This window comes from Python bivittatus, unplaced genomic scaffold (genome assembly GCF_059951505.1).
Source record: "Python bivittatus isolate LINGU-HERP-01145 unplaced genomic scaffold, Pbiv_v1 ctg000980_np1212, whole genome shotgun sequence".
NCBI classification, from domain to species: domain Eukaryota; kingdom Metazoa; phylum Chordata; class Lepidosauria; order Squamata; family Pythonidae; genus Python; species Python bivittatus.
In genome coordinates, this window is record NW_028277125.1 from 53,425,561 (window position 1) to 53,448,512 (window position 22,952).

The 22,952-nt window shown below is 38.5% G+C and overlaps 1 protein-coding gene and 1 long non-coding RNA gene across 13 annotated transcripts in view; one reads left to right on the plus strand and one right to left on the minus strand.

Annotated features, from left to right (window-relative positions):
• The window catches only part of LOC148213591 (uncharacterized), a 47,551-nt gene extending 44,603 nt beyond the window's left edge, over positions 1-2,948 (plus strand). Inside the window, exon 3 of the long non-coding RNA XR_015794272.1 lies at positions 1,663-2,948. This is a non-coding gene — a long non-coding RNA (uncharacterized LOC148213591). The remainder of the gene's footprint in view (positions 1-1,662) is intronic.
• The window catches only part of ABLIM1 (actin binding LIM protein 1), a 217,252-nt gene that overhangs the window by 124,057 nt on the left and 70,243 nt on the right, over positions 1-22,952 (minus strand). Inside the window, exon 1 of one of the 12 annotated variants that reach the window (XM_025167015.2) lies at positions 9,328-9,684. The exons of the other annotated variants lie outside the window; for them this stretch is intronic. Coding sequence (XP_025022783.2) covers positions 9,328-9,343 — 16 coding nt within the window. The 5' untranslated portion in view covers positions 9,344-9,684. Of the gene's footprint in view, positions 1-9,327; positions 9,685-22,952 lie in introns of those variants that run through there. 12 annotated transcript variants of the gene reach the window in all.

The following is a 22,952-nucleotide window of genomic DNA, read 5'->3' on the forward strand; positions in this document are numbered from 1 at the left end:
CTCTTTCATACTTTGCTGGTAGCAATCAAAACCATGTGCATACCACTACCAATAGATAAAACACCTCTAGCACATTACTTTAGGAAGCCTTAGCTGCTATCATCAATCTTTCATCAAGGTAAAGTCACATCAAAGAAAGCATCTATAGCAAGCAAGCAATCTCTGCATAAGGACCATAACTGGTGACATTCTTCATTCTTCAATTCATTTATCTTGATTTCTAAAAGCAATGCCTTGAAAAGACAGCACAAGTTCTGAGGATGAGGAAATTAACAGGGAAGCCAGATTGCTTTTGACTACAAAGAGACTGGTACATTCACCTCAGACACGAAAGCCTTCTCAACTGCATGTTCAAATGGGGGGGTAGGGGGTGGAGGGATGGAAGGGTATAAATATGGTAATTTTTAACAGTCCATCAGCAACTGGGAACACTGTGCCATCATTTAGTTAATTCTTTTTATAGACTTGATTTTAAGATAGAGACGATGGTTACAAATTATATGCTTTTGTGGGGCAGCTATCTACACATGATGATGGATCATTTGCAGTTGGTCCCGTTTGCTTTGTTTTACAAATTAGTCTGTAAACATTATACATTAAAGCACTAGATTGGCTCAGATACAGAAAAAAATAATTTTTCCTGGGGGGGGGGATGTGACAAGGATTCACCCCCCTCTACGGTGAAAAGTGACCTAAGGAGAAGTCAGTAAGTCATTTTTATCAGAAAAATAAAAATGTATTCAAGTTGAGTTTTGCACTTCCCTAGGTCTAAATCATACAGAGGGACAGATAACCCAGATCCTTGTGTTTGGGACTACAACTTTCATAATCCCTTATATGCCGAGGCTAATGGGACTTATATTTTCAAACATGTGGAGGGGAGCAGGTTTTCTACCTTGTTCTAATAGCTATTCACTTTACACCAACATTCAAACATTTACTTACCATTTCTACTAAGCATCAACCCTATTGTGCCTTGTGGGATTTGCCTATTTTAGAGCACATTCTAATTAAAGGGACGTAATGTTCTTTATACATCAATCATTGAATGCTTGATGCACAAGATCTACTGAACACCTATTCTAATTCCAGAGAAGCTACTGAACAATAAAAGGAAACCAGAAATAATAACACCATTGTGATATCACTCATGCAAGTGACCTTATGCATTACAAATTTTAACAAGACATTCAAGTGATAAAATCCAGTTCCTGGATTTTAGGTTAAGCATTACATCACATTAGTCACTCCACGTAATCTGGACCTGATTTTGAGCATCTCATGCAGCTTTCTAGGACACAACCTATGTCTGTAAGCCTATACAATGGTATACATTCTTCCATGTTGAGATATTTTATTTAATTTATTTACAATAACTATAGATGGCTCCAATCATGAGTTCTGGACTATGTTTAACAAGATAGAACAAAATGAAAGAGCAGGCTAAAACACACAACTACATACATCCTATGGTGAATGCCTACAATCAATATTAGCCAAAACCACATTAGAATAAAAAATGTTTAAACCGCTCTGTATGGTTTAAGATAGAAGAAGGGAAGGTGCGACATGCACTTGGAGGAAGCCAGCCCTTTCAGAAAAGGACTTCACATTAGGCTGGCTACAATGAAGTTGACTTTTTTTTTTTTCTTTTTTCCCAAGGATGATCTAAGAAGCTTGTCTTCTAAGACAACAACCAGCACACTTCCTTCTGTACATTATTTTAATATATATCTATTTTTAATTAACAACAATCTGTACACTGCCTACTCATTGGACTCTTTCTGCATGGGGTTACTATTCCCCTCAGAAGACAACAAAGTGACAAAGACAATGAGGTGACTGCTCCTACCTTGGCCATTATGCACCCAGAAAATGAGAATATACAGGCGGGATTTTAATCTTCACCTGCAACAGTGTTAACACTGCATTCACTTTTATCTGCGCTGTAAGCAACTAATCAGGATAAGAAAATGCTGATGATCCAAACATGTTTAGAGTATCTATTTGCTAAGATCAGCACTTCAAATGGCGGACAGCAAGCAGCCTTTCCCCGATACAAGGATGCAGCTTGAAAATGACCCAGGGAGAAGAAAAAGTGATGCTCTTCTTTTACAGTAGAGAACTGTTTTTCCAAACCTTCTCTCTTTAGAGAATCATCCCCACATCCAATTTATCTGCCAGGCATATTGCAGAGAATTCTAAAGGAGGATAAACACTTACCCTCAAGCCTTAGAATGCTGGTCTTCAACCACGGACTCAGCATTCCTACTGGAGTGGCTACAGAAAGCTGCAATCACAATTCCACTACTGTACTAATATGTGGTAAGTAAAATAAAAAGTATGTTTGGACTAAAGGTGGATCCTACATCAGAAGATGTTGGCTTCTACTGCCCTAAAGCACATAACAACCTTGTATAATTATATCCAAAATTGATTTTAAACCAAATGGCATTGTTAGCAGCCCCTCTAATTATTCAACTGCTGAATGCTTTACTGTAGCCCACAGCACACCTTTAATGCACTTTTTCCATGATGTCATATAATGGGACACACTGGCATGTACAAATGTACAAATCATTTATTAAAGGGGCACACATATTAAACTAAATAAATGAATATATCAACACATATTACCAGAATTCTACTCTATTGTTGCAGGGTATAATAACAGAATATTGAAAGCCTGACAGAGTCTCTCTCTCCCTGCTCTTATAACAAAGAACATCAAGACCAGACAGTCCTGAGTTTCCTTCTCATTCCTTCCAGAATAAAAATGGATGTCAAGAAATACTCTGGTGCTTCATCATTTTCAACACATTGTTCATTTTGTCATATGCTTTATGTTTCTGAAGCTTCTCATATCTTTTGAATATGTAGTTGAATTTAGTGTGTTACCTCATTATTTATTATGCCACTTAAATTATTCTACCATTCAGGAAGAACTAGTTATGAATATGATCCTACTTTATTCACAGTAAATACTTTTTCAAAAGAATTGAACAGTACTGTGCAAAAGTTTTAGGCAGGTGTGAAAAAATGCTGTAAAGTAAGAAGGCTTTCAAAAATATATATTGTAATTGTTTATGTATATCAATTTACAAAATGCAAAGTGAGCTAACAGAAGAAAAATCTAAATCAAATCAATATTTGATGTGACTACCCTTTGGCTTCAAACCAGCATCAATTTTTACACTTGCACACTTTGTACACTTGCACAAAGTCAGGGATCTTGTAGGATTAGAGTCAGGCATATGAGTAACCAATTATACCAAGCAGGTGCTAATGATCATCAATTTTATATGTAGGTTGAAACACAGTCATTAACTGAAACAGAAACAGCTGTGTAGGAGGCTTAAAACTGGGTGAGGAACAGCCAAACTCTGCTACTAAGATGAGGTTGTGGAAGACAGTTTCATGTCCCAGTCATACACCATGGCAAGACCGAGTGCAGCAACAAGACACAAGGTAGTTTAGACTGCATCAGCAAGGGCTCTCCCAGGCAAAAATTTCAAAGCAGATTGGGGTTTCAAGATGTGCTATTCAAGCTCTTTCGAAGAAGCACAAAGAAACAGGCAACACTGAGGACTGTAGATGCAGTGGTCGGCCAAGGAAACTTAATGCAGCAGATGAAAGATGCATCATGCTTACTTCCCTTTGACATCGGAAGATGTCTGGCACTGCCAGCACAGAACTGGGAGACACCAGTGGGACCCAGGTACACCCATCTACTGTCCAGAGATGTCTGGCCAGAAGTGGTCTTCATGGAAGAATTGCGGCCAAAAAGCCAGACCTCCAACGTGGAAACAAGGCTAAGTGACTCAACTATACATGAAAACATAGCAACTGGGGTGCAGAAAAATGGCAGTAGGTGCTTGGGACTGATGAGTCAAAAGCTGAAATATTTGGCTGTAGCAGGAGGCAGTCTGTTCACCAAAGGGCTGCAGAGCGGTACAAGAATGAGTGTCTGCAGGCAACAGTGAAGCATGGTGGAGGTTCCTTGCATGTTCGGGGCTACATTTCTGCAAATGGAGTTGGAGATTTGGTCAGGATCAATGGTGTCCTCAATGCTGAGAAATACAGTCAGATACTTATCCATCATGCCATACCATCAGGGAGGCGTGTGATTGGGCCCAAATTTATTCTGCAGCAGGACGACGACCCCAAACATACAGCCAATGTCATTAAGAACTATCTTCAGCGTAAAGAAGAACAAGGAGTCCTGGAAGTGATGGTTTTCCCCCCAGAGAGTCCTGATCTCAACATCATTGAGTCTGTCTGGGATTACATGAAGAGACAGAAGGATTTGAGGCAGCCTACATACACAGGAGATCTGTGGTTAGTTCTCCAAGATGTCTGGAACAACCTACCTGCTGAGTTCCTTCAAAAACTCTGTGCAAGTGTACCCAGAATAATTGATGCTGTTTTGAAGGCAAAGGGTGGTCACACCAAATATTGATTTGATTTGGGTTTTTCTTCTGTTTGCTCACTTTGCATTTTGTAAATTGATAAACATAAACAATTACAATATATATTTTTGAAAGCATTCTTACTTTATAGCATTTTTTCACACCTGCCTAAAACTTGTGCACAGTACTGTATATAGTGGAGAAATTATTTGATGGAAGACAAGCTCTGCTGCAGACATCTCCAGAAAATATTAAGACATTTCCTGAATTTTATACTGATAGATATTTTCATAATGCTTAAATATATATGTATTAATATACATCACAGGTGCCAACTTGTGCAGTCAGGGAAACACCAGAGGCCTTGTTCAGAAATAAGACATTTGCTCCTAACAGTACATTGTTAAATTGTGTGTTATGTTGACAGTGCCAGAAGCAAATGCAAATAGAGCAGTATTAGGTATGGGCCAATGAACAAAGAAAAAGGAGAAAAACTGGGCAAGTTGGGGAATTTGAATCTTAGAAGTCAACTGCTGAAATTATGTAATGATGGTTCTTCTTCAAAATTCCAGCTCGAGTGGAAGATACTACCATAACAGTCAAAGCCAATTAATTCATTTATCATAGAAATGAAAAAGAGTTCTTTACAAAATGCCACAGTGTTGGTGACATTATGAAACAAGAAACATAAACCTCAACATATTCTGAAATAGGGTCTAGTTATAAATCATGCTAACATTTACAATATGGGTGCCCTTTTAAGAAACAAAATTGCTACAGATTTTAGAATTAAGGTGCACACATGCTTGACATGTCTACTACCTTTTTCAGTAAGGCAAATTCAAGTTATTATGCCTATTTAATATTTGCTCACCAACTAGAGAACTCAGATTGTTGACTTCCACTAAAGAAATGGTGTTAACAAAGGACTGCCAATTTGCTGGAATGTCCATGGACACACTGTGTTACATTCCTTAGTGACGTTTCTAATTCTAATTGATGGGTAGATGTTCAAAACATAGATAGAAATGGATAAGTACACATAATCTGATTCTGTTTTTCATTGCCTCTGCTTTTACAGAAGGAAAAAAAATGTCCTTGGATACACACAGAAAGGACAGCTTAGAGAAATATATTTGGACACATCTATGTACCTCTCAATAAGACGCATGTGAGAATGAAACAATGGTATCAGATACATACAGTGGGGCAAAAGAGTATTTAGTCAGCCACCAATTGTGCAAGTTCTCCCACTTAAAAAGATGAGAGAGGCCTGTAATTTTCATCATAGGTATACCTCAACTATGAGAGACAAAATGAGAAAAAAAATCCAGAAAATCACATTGTCTGATTTTTAAAGAATTTATTTGCAAAGCATGGTGGAAAATAAGTATTTGGTCACCTACAAACAAGCAAGATGTCTGGCTCTCACAGACCTGTAACTACTTCTTTAAGAGGCTCCTCTGTCCTCCACTCGTTACCTGTAGTAATGGCACCTGTTTGACCTTGTTGTCAGTATAAAAGACACCTGTCCACAACCTCAAACAGTCACACTCCAAACTCCACTATGGCCAAGACCAAAGAGCTGTTGAAGGACACCAGAAACAAAATTGTAGACCTGCACCAGGCTGGGAAGACTGAATCTGCAACAGGCAAGCAGCTTGGTGTGAAGAAATCAACTGTGGGAGCAATAATTAGAAAATGGAAGACATACAAGATCACTGATAATCTCCCTCGATCTGGGGCTCCATGCAAGATCTCACCCCATGGGGTCAAAATGATCACAAGAACGGTGAGCAAGAATCCCAGAACCACACGGGGGGACCTAGTGAATGACCTGCAGAGATCTGGGACCAAAGTAACAAAGGCTACCATCAGTAACACACTACGCCGCCAGGGACTCAAATCCTGCAGTGCCAGATGTGTCCCCCTGCTTAAGCCAGTACATGTCCGGGCCCATCTGAAGTTTGCTAGAGAGCATTTGGATGATCCAGAAGAGGATTGGGAGAATGTCATATGGTCAGATGAAACCGAAGTAGAATGTTTTGGTCTAAACTCAACTCGTCGTGTTTGGAGGAGAGAGAATGCTGAGTTGCATCCAAAGAACACCATACCTACTGTGAAGCATGGGGGTGGAAACATCATGCTTTGGGGCTGTTTTTCTGCAAAGGGACCAGGACGACTGATCCGTGTAAAGGAAAGAATGAATGGGGCCATGTATCGTGAGATTTTGAGTGAACACCTCCTTCCATCAGCAAGGGCATTGAAGATGAAACGTGGCTGGGTCTTTCAGCATGACAATGATCCCAAACACCCCGCCTGGGCAACGAAGGAGTGGCTTCATAAGAAGCATTTCAAGGTCCTGGAGTGGCCTAGCCAGTCTCCAGATCTCAACCCCATGGAAAACCTTTGGAGGGAGTTGAAAGTCTGTGTTGCCCAGCGACAGCCCCAAAACATCACTGCTCTAGAGGAGATCTGCATGGAGGAATGGGCCAAAATACCAGCAACAGTGTGTGAGAACCTTGTGAAGACTTACAGAAAATGTTTGACCTCTGTCATTGCCAACAAAGGATATATAACAAAGTATTGAGATGAACTTTTGATATTGACCAAATACTTATTTTCCACCATGATTTGCAAATAAATTCTTTAAAAATCAGACAATGTGATTTTCTGGATTTTTTCCCCCATTTTGTCTCTCATAGTTGAGGTATACCTATGATGAAAATTACAGGCCTCTCTCATCTTTTTAAGTGGGAGAACTTGCACAATTGGTGGCTGACGAAATACTTTTTTGCCCCACTGTATATACAGTTTATTTGATTTCCATTTCACTATGTCAGGACACTTAACATTTATCTTATTAAAATGAAACTTGCAGTTTTAATTTAATTCACTTAATTGATTTTTCCAGAATGCTCAGGATGATGGAGTTCCACCTAGGCAAGAGAAGCAAGAAGGTAGAAAACAAGCTACTTCCTATATGAAGTTTTAATCTGCAATATTAGTGTTGTGTGCATTAGGCTATGCCTAAGTTTTTTCCATAGCAGCACAGCCTTTGCATGGGGCAGAATGTCAGTGGGTGTAGTCTATGGTTCAAGTGTGGTATTTGCAGCTGGAAAAAGCAACAGCTTCTATGGAACATTCAATACTAAAGCCACTTCTAATCATCAGTAATTCTTGGCAGTAAGATGAATGTTTCAGCTGCTCTCTTATTCTTCTGATATTAACAAGACTCAGATACCATACCTCAAAGGAAGAACACATGCTTTGCATACAACAGTTTCCACATTCACTCCCTGGCCACCATTTCCCGGCCAGGAAGGGTTGGGGGAAAATGCTCTGGCCTGAAATTTAGGAGGAACACTGCCAAAGGGAGTTTTGTGGGAAATAAGGAGCACAGAACTGCAGTTGTTATTTTGACACTATCAGTCAAAACAAGACAGCCAAACCTAGATGTTTCCTTAGAACCATTTCCAGTTATTTCAGGGGAGAAAAAAAAGTCTACACTGAGTAGTACTTTTCTTCAGAGATTCACAAACTAGCATGAGCTGAAGTTGTCAACATTTTATTGGAAGAATTCCTGTACTTTTAAAAGCAGGCCTGACAAACCAGAATTCTTTAACGTTTCCCACAACGAAACTTCAATGCAGAAATCTCTCCGCTTTATTTCTACCGGGTATGAATCTGTTAAATGCACCAGAACTGAAAAATTAAACTTTACTACAATTACTTCATATTACATGTTATGTTCAAAAATCATACCTGTTGTTTTATTCATTTAGAATAATATCACACTCTTCTTTTAGGAGCTCAAAGCAGCAAAAACAGCACTTCCTCCTCCCATTTTTCCCTGCAGCAAAGACCCTTTGAGGCAGTTTGGCCTGAGGGAGATTGATTGGCCCAAAGTCTCCCAGTGAGCTTTTGTGGTTTAGGGTAGCCTTGACCCTGGGTATCCCAGTTCTAATCTAACTCTTTATTTTTTATCTATCTGTCTGTCTGTCTATCTATCTATCAAATTTGTCACTGCCCGTCTCATTAAAAAAGCGACTTTAACCATTACAACAGATATCCACATTAATCTTTTGATTTTTATAATATAGGGAATATAACCTCTCATGCCTACTTACACCACAGAAATATATTTGCCAGACTGGTTTCCTGAGGTTTTGTTTTGTTTTTAAATAAGTATGTATTTTAAAACCATATCATCAGAAATAGGCCTTACCTATTTAATCATCATGATATTTAGAGACCTCCCTTGAGTCAAGTACAAGCACAGTGCTGAAATTAACCTTTCTTATACAAAGGGTGTGTACCCACACACAAATAAAACAAAACAAAAAAGAGAGACTATATAAACAGTCATGAGTCAATTCTCAACCCAATGCTTATTATTTCTGGAAAAAGTACAATAGTTTTTTTCTAAAATGGGTGAGTCCTCTGCACTTTTCTATAAATCTAAAAGTGAATAAATTAGAACAGTTGCTTCAGAATAGCACCACATATTCAACAGCGCTTCAACGTGCAAAAGAATCCTCGAAATGTACTTTGTTAGGCTGTGAACCATATGGTGTTCAAGGTTCTTAAACTGCTTTTCTAGTCAAGTTTCAAGATAGGACACTTCTAAGATATGCAGCTTCAGAACTGAAACTGTATCGCATTTCAATCCAGTCTCAAGGTCTCCACTAAACAGATTCCTAACTAAGTACTTTCACAGTAACCTTGTGAACATACCCCATGCAATAACTCCTTTAATTCAAAAAAATATTGCCCAGAAGATACCTTTTAATCATACTACCCACCAAAAACTGTAAGAAATTTAAGAAACAACAACGAAAAACACCATGGAAAAGCAAACCTAGGTGATCCCCTATTTTCCCAGTCTCAACCTACAAGGTACATATGATTCAATTACCTTTTTCTTTTACCATGACAGAAAAAAGTCACAGCAGCAGCAGCAGCAGCGGAAAGGCGGAAGTTCAACTGAAATGTTTTATAAACACGCACAGATATATATCCATATACATACACTCGTCCTCCTTTTCCAGAAGTAATGAACAAAACAAATGCCCAGAAGGCTGGCTATTCCAGAGAGCTAGTGTTATTTCTCCCACCAGATCTGATGTAATCAAAATGCTTGGTGTCGTCTTTCTGTCTCTCTCTTTTTAACTCTCACCACTTTGCTTTTCCCTCCTGCGTCTGTTTTATTTGTCCTAATGACACTTCATTCCCGGAGCATGAACTCTGCTCCCTCTGAATGGGAGGGAGAGAACCCAGCAACAGCCACTGAGTAACGAAGGAGAAATTTCACCGTCTCTAATCTAGTCATTGGCACCACCTTCTAACAAGGTGTAAGAGAGCTGGTAAGCTAGGACTCCCCCAAGTGACAGATTTTAGAAATGTCATGGGAATTGCTTCTATTGACAACACGGGCAGGAGAGATTTATACTAGAGTGAGCATGTGTGTGTTCTTCTTGATCTTTCTTGTGGCCAAACTAAGAGAGAAGAAAATCTATCATAAATATACAAGACATGCCTAAACTTAGGGCTGAATAAATCTTTTGAGGAAGATGCTTTAGAACACCTGAGAGCATGTAGAAAGCGCTTTTTTTTTTTTTTTGCTTTAATTAACTGAATACAAAAACAAACAGAAAGAAAAAATAATGCAGGAAGTTATACAAACAGAAGATAACTAAAAGAAAATGAAACAAAAATATGCAGGACATATACTCATGGATACATATACAAACATAAAAGTTCTATATAAGCATTTCAATTAATGGTAGCCATCGTTCACTGTAATCTTCCATAGCTAATCTATGTCAATATGTGGTTCATTGATAAATTACTAATAACTTCAACTCTGTAGACCACTGAATAGTTGAGGCTGTATGTTTATCTTTCCAATGCTGAAGATTACATATAATTCTAAGTAGGTTACAAACAATCTTTCTTTGTTGTCCAGATACCAATTTTCATGCAATAGGAATATAGTTCAAGACAGTCTTGTTAAAGCAGCTGCATCTTTTTCCATTGGTTTAAGAGATGACTAGTTTAGGGAAAGCAAGGCATTAAACTCTGGTGATAAAGGGCTTTCAAAGAATGTGTAGGGGACTATTATGGTATTCACAGCATTTTCCCCAAAAGCTCAAATTCTGGCACTACAGTCAGCTGGTAAGTGATCACAGCCATTTGCTTGACAGAGGGACAGATGGCTGCTACATTTTAGAAAGCTGAGAATGTACAATCATTGTTACATTTTATTTGCTGCAAATATTTTCAAGATTGTTGTATTTCTTTTTTAAAAAAAACACATACTACTAAGTATGACAAAGATGAAGCCATCTGGGTTTTCTTTCTTCTTTTCTTAGTCGTCTAATTCTGCAATTGACATAGATGACTCAGGCAGGAAAATGCATAAGAAAATGTTGGTATTCTTTCTTAACTAGAAGTTCAGCTTCTGTAGTCACCCATAGTAAGTAGAAGAATCATAGCCCCAAAGGACTGACATTCCAATTGTTGCGGCTGATTAAAATTACTAAAAATAGTTCTAGGGCCTCACAGTATGATAATAGGTTAAGACTGTTATGCACTTAGAATACTGGCCTGGCTTGGATGTAGCAATAAACAATGACTTATTATTTTATTTAAAGTATTTATATGCTGCCCACCCAGAAATACAATTAAAATAAAAGTGCAATGGAAAAGTGAATCCTGGAACACTATTAAAATAATGTTATAAAACAGTAATCATTCAAAAGGCTAAAGCAATTAAAATTAAGACAATTAAAATGCATAAGTAGACAAATAGGTTTTAAGTCCCATCCTAGCTTATAATAAGGAATAGACCTGCTTTAATTCTGACATCTTGTTCCATAACATGAGCTCCAATAAAGAGAAAACTGAGTGTAGCTGTCAAATGCACATGCAGTAGGACCCTGAAAAGGTGCCATGCTGACGATATAACAATGTGAAGTAGACCAAATGGAAACAGAAGACCTGCAAGTAACTTGATCCTAAGCTAAGACACTGTATACCAATCTGTGCACTTTGATACGGAAGGCAACAGGTAATCAGTGGAGTTGTTCCAGTACAAGAATTACAGGGGACCATCAAAAGGTATCACTAATTACCTTGCTATTACATCCTGAATTAGGTACAATTTCTGACCACCTTCAAGAGCCACCACTGAAGGAGGCATGATAATAAACCAAGTCTGAGGTTACTTCGGTATGAGTCACTGAAGCCAGGTCCCTCTCATTGAAGTAGGGCCATGGTTGGTTTGTTAGCTGAAGCTGATAAAGGTTCCTCTTGACACGATATACACAACTGTCTAGCAACAACGTTGCATCCAGGACCCCAAAAGTGCAAGAGCTTTGGGTTATTCATCCTTTTCTTCTATCTTCAGATTTTTGCTTTCAATTTAAATTGACCGGTTTAATGTTGCATCAATTGGGGTTAATCTTAATCATCATTAAATATATTATATGAAGTTGGACTATTTTAACTAATTGCAGGGGGTTTTTAGTTCAGTGACAGTACTGAACATTCAATGATTCTAAACAGAAATAAAAGCTTCTAATTTCTGAGCATTCTATAAGTGAGGGAAACAAGGATTACATAATAATTAGCCATGGTTTATTATTACATTCAAATGGGGACACTGTCATTTGCCATTTGGACTAATTTACATATTTGCTGTATTCAGAGCTATGAAAGAGGTATATTACTTGGCTTTTGTTAATATACTTTCCCAAAACTGCCATAGTATTCCCCTCTAAATCCCTCCTCCTATTCTTGTACACGGGGGGGGGGGGGGGGGGAAGAGTTTTGGTTGCAGCGTCCTTTTTTTAAATGTTTTTCAGTAGAACTTATTTTCCATTCCAAAAGCTTCTGACGTGTAAGAGCAACTGCTGGAGCCTGGGACATTAACTCATCGAGTGGCCAAGTCCCATTTTTCACATGTGATGAGGATTAACACTGTTGTGTTTCATCTCTTTCCCTGTTTCAGCCATTCTCTACAGCAACAAGCTGGAGAGAGGAGTAAATGAAGCTTAGTATCCACCTAGCCTACAAATGAAAGCCACTGAATTCAAAATATATCACTGTATCTCTTCCAAGAAGATAGATTAGATTTGTGTCATTAACCCACAAGAAAGAACCACATGGCCACATACATTCTGGACATTACACCAAAACAATTCATGCATCCCTTACTCCATGATAAAAGCACTGCAGAATGATAGCTAAAATAAAACTGGTGGGGAAAGTCCAAGATTAGATGTGTGGATACATGGAAAACCCAATTGCAGGGGATCAGAGCTGTACTGCAAGAGAATTAACTCTTTCTCTATACCAAATTTGTAACTAATCTCTAAGCCACTTTTAAGTATAGTAAGGAAACTAGCCAGGCATAATCAAACAAGGCTCCTTCCATGATTGCTTTCTGCAAAAGAAAAGAATGTCAGGATCTGCTAAGTCCTATTAATTATGACTTCTATTTATGGACATTGCAACATTTTGTATATAGAACTTTTCTGTTTGGATATAGGGGCTTTTGGTTCACTTGTAAACAGAAGTGTATTGTGATTTTTGTAGAAAACAATTAAAACATGGATGCTTATATATCTTTAAATATATATTTTACTTCCACATTTTATAATCTGTTCCAGAAAAAGAATAACATCTACTTCAGCTGAAGCTTGACTCCTGATGATTTTATAGACTTGTCAATGTATTTTTCTTATTACCGATAAAGAAGTGGTTTTATCCTTTTCTTTTTCTGGAATGTTTTTCAACTGCCCTCTCTGCCCTGAAAACCCTGGTGTTAAAGCTCCCCATCCAAGGACTGACGAGGCCCAACCTTGTTTAGCTCCCAAGCTTCTGCTGAGCCCCACATACCAATCATCTATAGCAGTGTTTCTCAACCTTGGCAACTTTGAACTGGGTGGACCAACTCCTGGAATGCTGGTTGGGGAATTCTGGCAGTTGAGAACCACCCAGCTTAAAGTTGCCACGGTTGAGAAACTCTATAGCATTGCCAAGAGATTTGGGTTCATGCTTCCATTCCCTATTCATACAACTAGTGAAATACCTTCTCTATAAGCATAGTAGGGCACTGATGTAAAGAAAGCTGAAGTACGTCCTTATTCCTTTGGCTCAGTCCGTGTTCACATCAATTCTAAGTAGTTTCAGTGTCAAAATATATTTTAAGATACATATGCGGAGAAATTTAAGGCTGGGACAGGCCGTAGAATTAACTCTGGGCCAGTGACTTTTTCAAAGAAGCAAGAATAGGACATACAACTTATCTACACAGTGCTTGGCATATGACTTGTCTTTGAACTGGAATTCTGAAATGATTAAGGAGACTGGCTGAAATATTAGCAGTCTATAAATTATAATAATCCAGAAAGGAAATCTGCCACATTGAATAACATGCTTCTCTTAACAGTAGTGTGCTTAAGTTGACCTCACCAATCACAGTGGAGGTATTTGCTTCTGGTGGTCGTCTTCTCCTCAGAGAAGGGGGAGTCTTCTTGTGACTATTACTGTAAAACATTGGCCCACCAACAACAGTCATAACAGCTACTAACAATTACACTGAAGTGTATTCCTTCCATGATAAAAGTACAGGGGGAAAAAGGGGGTTTGTGTTGATATTGTCTGCATTTTTAAAAAAGTGTTTGGGTACATTAGTCTGGCTTCAGGGTATAAAGAAACAAAATTGTATCCTTCATGAAACTTGCCAAGTAGCTGGCCTAACATGCCTAATGCAAACTGACATTGACCAATAAATGCTGCATGCTAGCCTCTCCGAATCTTACTCTGTCAGTTGCATTGCGCCTGTAACTCCCAGAATTTTAGCCTTTGACAAACTGGTAATTCTGGGAGTTGCAATCCAACAAATAGGAAGAGTGCTAGGTTGGGGAAGGCTATTGTGGGTCAACTAAACCTGCAATAATATTGTTCTTTAGTTGATACTTTCTCTTTCAAAAAGGCTCCAGATTAACTCTTGAGCCTGTATCCTGGGCAGATGCAGAAGAGTCAGCTGAACCAGATGAGTTACCAGCAATGTGAAGGACTTAGCAGAAAGAGGTGGCAGAGGTTATGGTGGCAACAAGAAAGACCAAGAGCATGTCTGATTCTGTGTGTAGGGGGTTATTCTAGTCCTCTACACCACATCAATGCATGGATATGAGTCGGGTACATCTCTCCTACCTTTGCATGTGGAGGAACATAAAACAGCCTTAGACAGTAAGATTTTAAAAGTAACCAGGGGCACTAATTATGCATAAAATTGTTATGTGTGTATAGCTCTATCCATACAATGATCATTCTCAAATTTTGCCCATGGAGGCTGATGAAGGGTCAACAACCACAATCCCAATCCTTCTCCACATTTCATTAGATTATATATATCATAATATTAATATCAGTGGCCAATTTTATTATCAATGAGAAGTGGAATGAGAATTAGCTTTTTAAAAAAGAAGACTAACATGCGGGATCTGTCTTTCATCTTCTGTCCTCCTCCTTTCCAAAAATTTAATACTCAGAAATCAAGAATGTTCATAATAGAAACTAATTTAAACAACTTCACACATTATGAGCTAAGAATCTATGCATTATGGGTGTATCAGCAAATATACGTCCTGATATGCATCTACAAAAGTAGATGCATAGCAGATAGCTTGAACTGGCTGCAAATGCCTTGATTACATTCAAGGAATCCAATATTTATAAATTGCAAATGTGATGATGCATACCTCTGTCCCCTTTCTTAATGTGTAAGCAACCATTAGTAATGCATCCAGTATAAAAACTCCACTCCACACAATCCCTTTCATTTGTGCTATGCTTCCATCTGTTTCTAGAAATACAAAAGTTTTAGGGAAATATCTGATTAAGAGAACAAGTAGTCCTGTTAGAGTAAACAGGATCATCATGTAACACTACAATTCTGTCAATGTTCATCTGGCAGTAAACAGCACAGAATATACTGGGGTTTACTTCAAAATGTGAAATTGTGAAGAAAATGGGCCATATATGGATTAGAATATAGATTGATTAGCTTTTTTTTTTTTTTTTCTTTTGCTAATGCTAAGCAAAGTTTGTAATTGACCATAGGGGACCAAAACTATTCAGTAACATTTCAGATTTGAGGCAAAATATCATGTATCTTGTACTATGTTTATCAAGTAGCATAAAGCCCAGAGGTTGAGGTTTGATGGTGGCAAGGTCTGTTGGCACATATGTGAATGGGTTACTTTCAGGTCAACTTATGTATTGCAGGACTGACTCTAGATTTAGATTCACTATATACTGTACTATCACAAAAGAAGACTTACTTCTTTGCATTGTGATGCACAGCTCAAACTTGCCAAAACGATGAAATAAAAGGACTTTCATAGAAAGACAATAAAAGCATGATTTTCTTTGTTCAGAGATCATTTATATTTCTTACAACCAATTTCAAGAAGATAGCAAATCCATTTTTCAGTCATATACTCACTCATAAGAAAATTATTTGAACCTTTATTGCATTTTTTTTCCCCACCCAGAGGCTAAACTCCAATGCAGTTATTTTATGAGAGCTGATGATATCAGAAATTACTGCTAAGGGATGAGAATGCCTAACTATCACTACTAAAATCAAACTAAAATACACACCCTTGCCAGCCTTTTACTTTTTGGCTGAATATTCACAACCAGGCTGTTTCAAACCCTGCATCTCTCCAAATACTTGCTACCAGGATGACAGACCTGGAGGCTTCTTTGATCTGTCATGTCTCCCAGCCCTGGCAGCTGATCCCCAGGCTGGGAGTGGTGGCAGAACAAGGAGGAAGGGGCTGAAAAAGTTGACAGGCTTTAAGGAGATTGAATGATGCAGCAGGAGAGAGACTCCCACTGTATCACAGAACACCCCAAGTGATACAATGCAGTTGTACTCCATGCAACTTCCCCTTCTGCACCTGTTAACTGCAACTTAACAGCTGACAGACACTTGGGGTGAAAAGTTGCACATTGTGGCTAGAGATAGATTCTTAGGCAACATGCAATCCACATCAAGCCTGTTAGGTTATTTTATACATAGATTTAGCACTCCTTCAGAAGAGTGCTAGACCTGTGTTTAAAAATAGCCCACCTAACCTGCTGTGTGGCACAGCCTTCATAACCCGCCTGTCAGCAAAACCTCCAGGCCAGATTGGCCCAGAGATCTAGGAGGTACAAGGGAAGAGCCCAGTTTGAAAGAACCAAACTCTCCCACTGCCCAAAGCTAATGGCTCTGGAGGATATGCCATGGATCACAGTGGAAGTGGCATGCTGTAGATCAGATGAAAGCAACACTGTGAAGACACAGAAGGTGCGGGGGGGGGGGGGGGAAGTTGCCTGGAATGTCTGTGCATTGGTTGGATGCAAATGAAACGAGGCTTTTTAACTGTGGAAGTGAGTTTTCAGGAAAGGGGAAGTAGTCTGTCAATGGCATTAGGGAGCTTCCATTTTACAAAATAAACTGCAAAGTTCTGAGCTAAAAATATAATAATTATGTAAAACAAAATGCTGCCTTTTGTAAAGGAATGTAGAGCTGACCTTGAGGATAGGGAAGGAATGAGTGTGATCTTAAGGGACATTCTGCAGAAAAGATTACTCAGTTTTGAAAAAGAAGAAAGTTGCAAGAATGAAATTCAAAACCAAAGGGGGCTCCCCTGCAGCCAGAACCCCATGTTTAGGTGAGACCCACTGAAAAGAATGGCACTGAAGTTAATCAGTAATAAGTTAAACTTCATAGTATTTTCTGGGGGGAAAAGCTATACAGTATGTTAACAGTTCAGTTCAATTAGTTACAAGTCAAAGGTAATATATTAGAAGGACAGAATATCTTAAAATTGGCTTAGCACATCTGCAAACTGTTATGGCTAGTGGCCGTGCTGTTGTGAAATCTTCAAAACAACTGAGAAGCTGAAAGGGAAAGAGCCAACTGTGGATGAAATCAGTAAGCTGCATCTAAGAGAAGCAGATGGTCAGTTCACCTCACCAGTCCTGTGTGAGATTTGCCCCGTTCGACAGAGAAACTCTCGTGACACGTGTGGTTCACAAAGAAGGTTTACTCATGCGTAACGTAGTAGTCACAAGCAAAGCCAGGACTGGCTTGGTACAATTGCATCACTTGTTATATTCCCCCCTTCCCGCGCTTTTTCCCGCCTCGTGATCACGTTGCTGCTGCGGATTATTGGCCCCCCCAATAATCCCCCTTGATTGTCCATGATGGCAGGTTCGGTCAGGGTCCATTGTCCTTGATGGGCAGTCCCCCCCGGCTTGGGTTGGTCCCTCCCCGTTACGTGCAAGCCCGCGGGTTCTGTGCTGCGCGCGATCTTGTTTCGCTGCCTGCGGCCCCGTTCATTGTTGGCTCGCGCCGTTATCAGTTTATAGTTAAAAGCTTCCGCTGCGGTTTTCCTGTTTGGCTGGGCGCAGGTGGCCCGTTAATTAGCGGCGCTTTCAGTTCCTCTTTTCCTCGCTAGCTGCCGCCGGTGGAGTTCGCTGGCTACGAGCTTCCCCGAAGCCCCGTGCTGACCGAACCTGACATCCTGTCTCTTAAAGATAAAATAAAGTGCAGAAAGCAGATGGAAGGAAGGCAAAGGGATTGTATGGGATTGGTGAAGAATAAGACAGTGGGGGTAGCTACTCTACAATGCATGGATACATTTAAGGCTAGTCAGAAAGGGAAGCTGGAGAATACTGGATTTCAGAGTTAAAATCTTTTCAACCACTGTCTTCTGACAAACTACAAAAATGGTTCAGACATTATTTAGAAAATATAAACATAACCTCCAAATTGAAACAAAGGAATTTTAGGCTCTAAATTAGATCCATCTCTTCTTATGTAAGCTTTTCTCATGGGTGAAACACACTTCAGACAAGGTTTTTCTTTAAACAGGAGTTTATTGTTCTGCTGGGCAACTTCACCAAACTTCTTAGAAGAAAAATGTACAGTTAACACCTGTTCTTGGTTAGAGAGGTGGAAGTAAGTATTGTAAGTAAGTAGATTTATGCACCGTATTATGATAGACATCACTTATTCTTAGTATTTTGAACACTCCCCAAAAAACATGTGTGTAAACCAATTTATTAAAAGTGAAATACCATACCAGTTGCCTAAAAATAAACTGCATATGTATTGAATTTATTATTATTATGGTTGGTCGCACAGTCAGCCAGATGTTTAGACTGGATTTGGCGTTTTTATCCACCTATTGAGTCCTTCCTAAGGACCTGGGATAGGAAGATGTTGTTTGATGGCATTAGAGGTATCGTCGCAGGATATAAGCTGTTCCAAGTAAAGCTGCCTTTTGCAACTGACTGATGGTGATTTTGTCCATGCCTATGGTGTTCAAGTGGTGCTCCAGAGGTTTTGGGATAGCACCTAAGACACCTATTACTATTGGTACTATCTTTGCTTTCTTTTGCCATACTCGTTCTACTTTTATTGGCAGGTCTTTATATTTTGCAATTTTCTCCAGTTCTTTCTCTTCTCTTCTGCTGTCTCCTGGTATCACAATGTCCACTATCCAGACTTTTTTGTCTTTCTTATCAACAATGGTTAAGTCTGGGGTGTTGTGTGACAGGTGCTTGTCTGTTTGAATTCTAAAGTCCCAGAGGACTTTAGCTTCTTCATTTCTATTACTTTGTCTGTTTTGTGGTCCCACCAGTTCTTGCTTGCAGGCAAGTGGTATTTCTTGCAGATATTCCAATGCACCATTGATGCTACTTTGTCATGCCATTGTTTGTAGTCAGTCTGTGCGATCTTCTTCAAGCAGCTAATTAGCTGGTCCATTGTTTCTTCAGCTTCTTTGCAGAGGCGGCATTTGCTGTCTGTTGCTGTCTTTCAATTCTGGCTTTATATGCATTTGTTCTTAAGGCTTGGTCTTGTGCAGCCAAAATTAGCCCCTCTGCTCTTAAGCCATTGCCAGGTCTTGTTGTTATCTGCTTTGCCTGCTAGTTTTTTGTGTACTGGCCATATAATACTTTGCCTTGTCATGTCACCTTTCTATTCTTCATTTGGTCTTTCTTATAGGCCAGTTTGATCTCTTCAGTATTCAGTAAGTCTTCATGGTGTAGTAGCTTCAGTGCATCTTCTTCACTGTCCTTCAGATATTCTTCCAATGCCCTTTTTCTTCTTCAATTGTCTGGTGTACTTGTAACATTCCATGCCCACCCATGCTCCTTGGTAAGTAGAGACTGTCAATGTCACTTCATGGATGACTGTGTCTTCCACTGTGCCATTGATCTTTGCACAAAGTTTCTGATTAGCAAATGACTGTATATTCTCTCCTTATTTATTCAACCTATATGCTAAGTATATATTGAGGGATGAATTGGAAGGTGATTTTTAAACCTATCAATAACCTAAACTATACTAATGACACAGCCAAGGAGCACAATGAAAAAAATGGGACTAGAATTAAATATAAAGGCCAAACTAATGACAACAGGTACAGCAACCAGCCTTAGAGCTGATAATGAATCAGGATCTAATGAATTTGGAATCCCCTATCAACAGTAAAGGAGCCAGCAGCCAAGAAATATCCTGCAAACTAGCACTTTGTGGAATAGCAATGAAGTCCTTGGAAAAGATAGTCAGATGCTTAAATGAGTCTATCGCCACAAAGATCAGAATTGTGTAGGCAATGGTTTTCCCTGTGAGACCTTATAGAAGCAAAAGTTGGATTTTGAAGAAGCAGAATGGAAAGATTATTGATGCCTTTGAACTCTGATGTTAGAAAAGACCCCTGAGAATACCATGGATAGCCAATAAAACAAAACAAAACAAAACAAAAAAAGAATCATTAAACATATCAACCCAGAGTTCTCACTCGAACCACAAATGTCCAGGCTAATTATTATACTTTAGGCATTATATAAAGACTTAGCTCTCTGGAGAAGTTTATAATTCTGGGAAAGGTGGATGGAAAAAGAAGAGGACAACCAGGAACAACATGGATGAATTCAATTATAGACACAATGAAAGACCTGAAGGACTAGGTTGGAGACAGATAATCATGGAGAAAATCTATCTGTGTGGTTGCTAAGAGTCAACACCAACTTGATGGCACATGACTGAATAAGTCTGAAATCAATACAAACCAATTCAAGACCATTGTTGGTAAGTATATTGCAAGTAAATTCAGGACAGTGTGAAAACTGATCAAATGGGATTTTATTTATGCATTTGGCACAAATTTTCTTTGTGTTCAACAGGTGCTTTTATCCTTTTCAATTCCTGTTTTACCATTTTGAAAACAGAGATAATGACTACTATTATAAAACACTTTAATCTTTTACAGTGACAGAGATGAGCAATTTAAATGCAAGAACTGTTCACCCCACTGCCTCCTTTATCTTGATAGTGGCAGAAATTACATCAATTCAAAGGGGGGAAAAAGCAGTGAATAAGTCTGCAGCTCTAGAACAAGAATAGTTAGAGTTGGTAACTATCCATTTTAAGAGGATAGGAATGTAATGTTTCTTATTATTTAAAATTACCATCATTTCATAATAGAGACACAAGACATCTTAAAATGTTCCAAGATTTACTTAATTATGCTACCCTTTCTGATCAAACTGAATACTCAAGGCAGCTTACAATTCAAAACAATATATACACATACACACACAGGTATAGAAATATTAACCAAAGCTTGAGGAGTTCAGAAACAGTCAGTGGTGGATAACTAGAATTAAAAAGACTATGACATAATTGTTATTTGCAGTATGATTATCATATTGCAAACCCAGAACTTTGGAAAAGTAAGAGCTGCTTTTCATAATATGAACTATCTAGACTAGCCTTCCTCAACATAGTACCTTCCAGACGTGCTAAGATGCAGACCTCAGAACTACCCACCATATTCAGAGAATGCCAACTTGGCAAAGGCTATTTTGGATGTTCTGTTCGTTCCACTCCTTCTGCCAACAGTTTATGCTCATCAGTACTCTTAACTGGTTATCAAATGGCTGATGTACTCTCGCATATAAAACAGAATTAGGTTCCCTCACTTACCTGAACTTTCCAATTGTTCAAACAACCATTCATACAAATAGTAGCCATCTGGTTTCAAGTATGGCAACTGCTTCTTTGTAGGCTGCTTAGGGACACGGTACAAGACCTCAGCAGTATCACCCTCCTCTATAAGAGACATACTTTGGATAGACTTTTTGTATTTCATCTGCTCAGACACCAATTTTTTTTTTTTCCCTGCTCCACAGAGCTTCCCAAAACTCTTTAAAATAGGAAAAGATAGCATGTTTATGCACCTATAAAGTGATGAGCAAAGGAAGTCAACCTTAGTGAGACAGAGAGAAATAACATGAAGTTTCCCAGCTATCTATCTGTCATGCTATGCTCATACATACCTTCTTCTCTTCCTCATCCATAAAGTAGATTAAGGAAGAAGTATTTTTAGCACTAAGCTTTGGAAGATTATGAGAAGCACACTGTATAAAGCAATAGCTGCAAACACTATTGGAACCAGCAATGCTTTGCTAGCGTATACATAAATGTGAAGTAAAAGCTGTGAGTATGGCACAATCAGATTAGTATCTTGAGCAAAAAGTTGGATATAACTGAGAATTACTTTTGGAAAACATTTAGTAAAGAGGCAATAATCTTGTTAGGATAGAAGCAATGTAACCTTGCAAATTTACATGTGCATTTAATTTACCCCAAACCCATTTTAATCAAACTTACTATGCTTCTTTTTCTTTTTATCTTGTTTACAGAAATATATGTGAAGGGTGATTCTCTCCTACAGTTTAGTTTAGTTTATTGCTGAAACAATTTCTGTCCAATAGGATTGTTGTTGAAATGCATTTAAGGGAGTCAGGTTCAAACGTTAATTGCACATGTGAATACTATTTGAGAGTTAGTGAATACAGGATGAACATTTAACTGCTTGACAGAACAAGTCAAAAGTTGTTTTATTCAATGCAGCAGATCCAGTAAAATACAGAAGTTGGTTCTTATCTGGAAACAAATAAATCTAAGTGGTTTACTATGTGCTTCATGTGTGGTAACCATTCAGGCTACCATATCTGGACTGCAAAAATATAACTCATAGTTGGCCAAAACAAAACACAGAAACAAAAACTCTCTTTGCTGCCATTAAGGTACATCAGGACTTACTTATTTAATGAAAACCTAAGGGTAATCTTATTGTGACATATGTACTGTTGCATCATTCAACAACGTAATTCTAATATGTTTCAGCCACATAGATGGACCACCTATTTCACTTACTTTATTCTTCAAATGGATATAGTATAAATTGTGTGGTATAAACAGTTTCCTTTAAAAATACTTAAGTGTGTTTACTAGAAACTGTAGAACATTTTACGTGATATCGATTTAGATGTATTTACTATGGGAGAGCTGCAACATAAGGAATACTTGGTCAAGTCACTTAAGACAGATTTAATTTACCCAAAGGCTAAGTTTAGTTATATGATTTAAAAGCAGGGATGTTTTTAAACGAGAGAGAG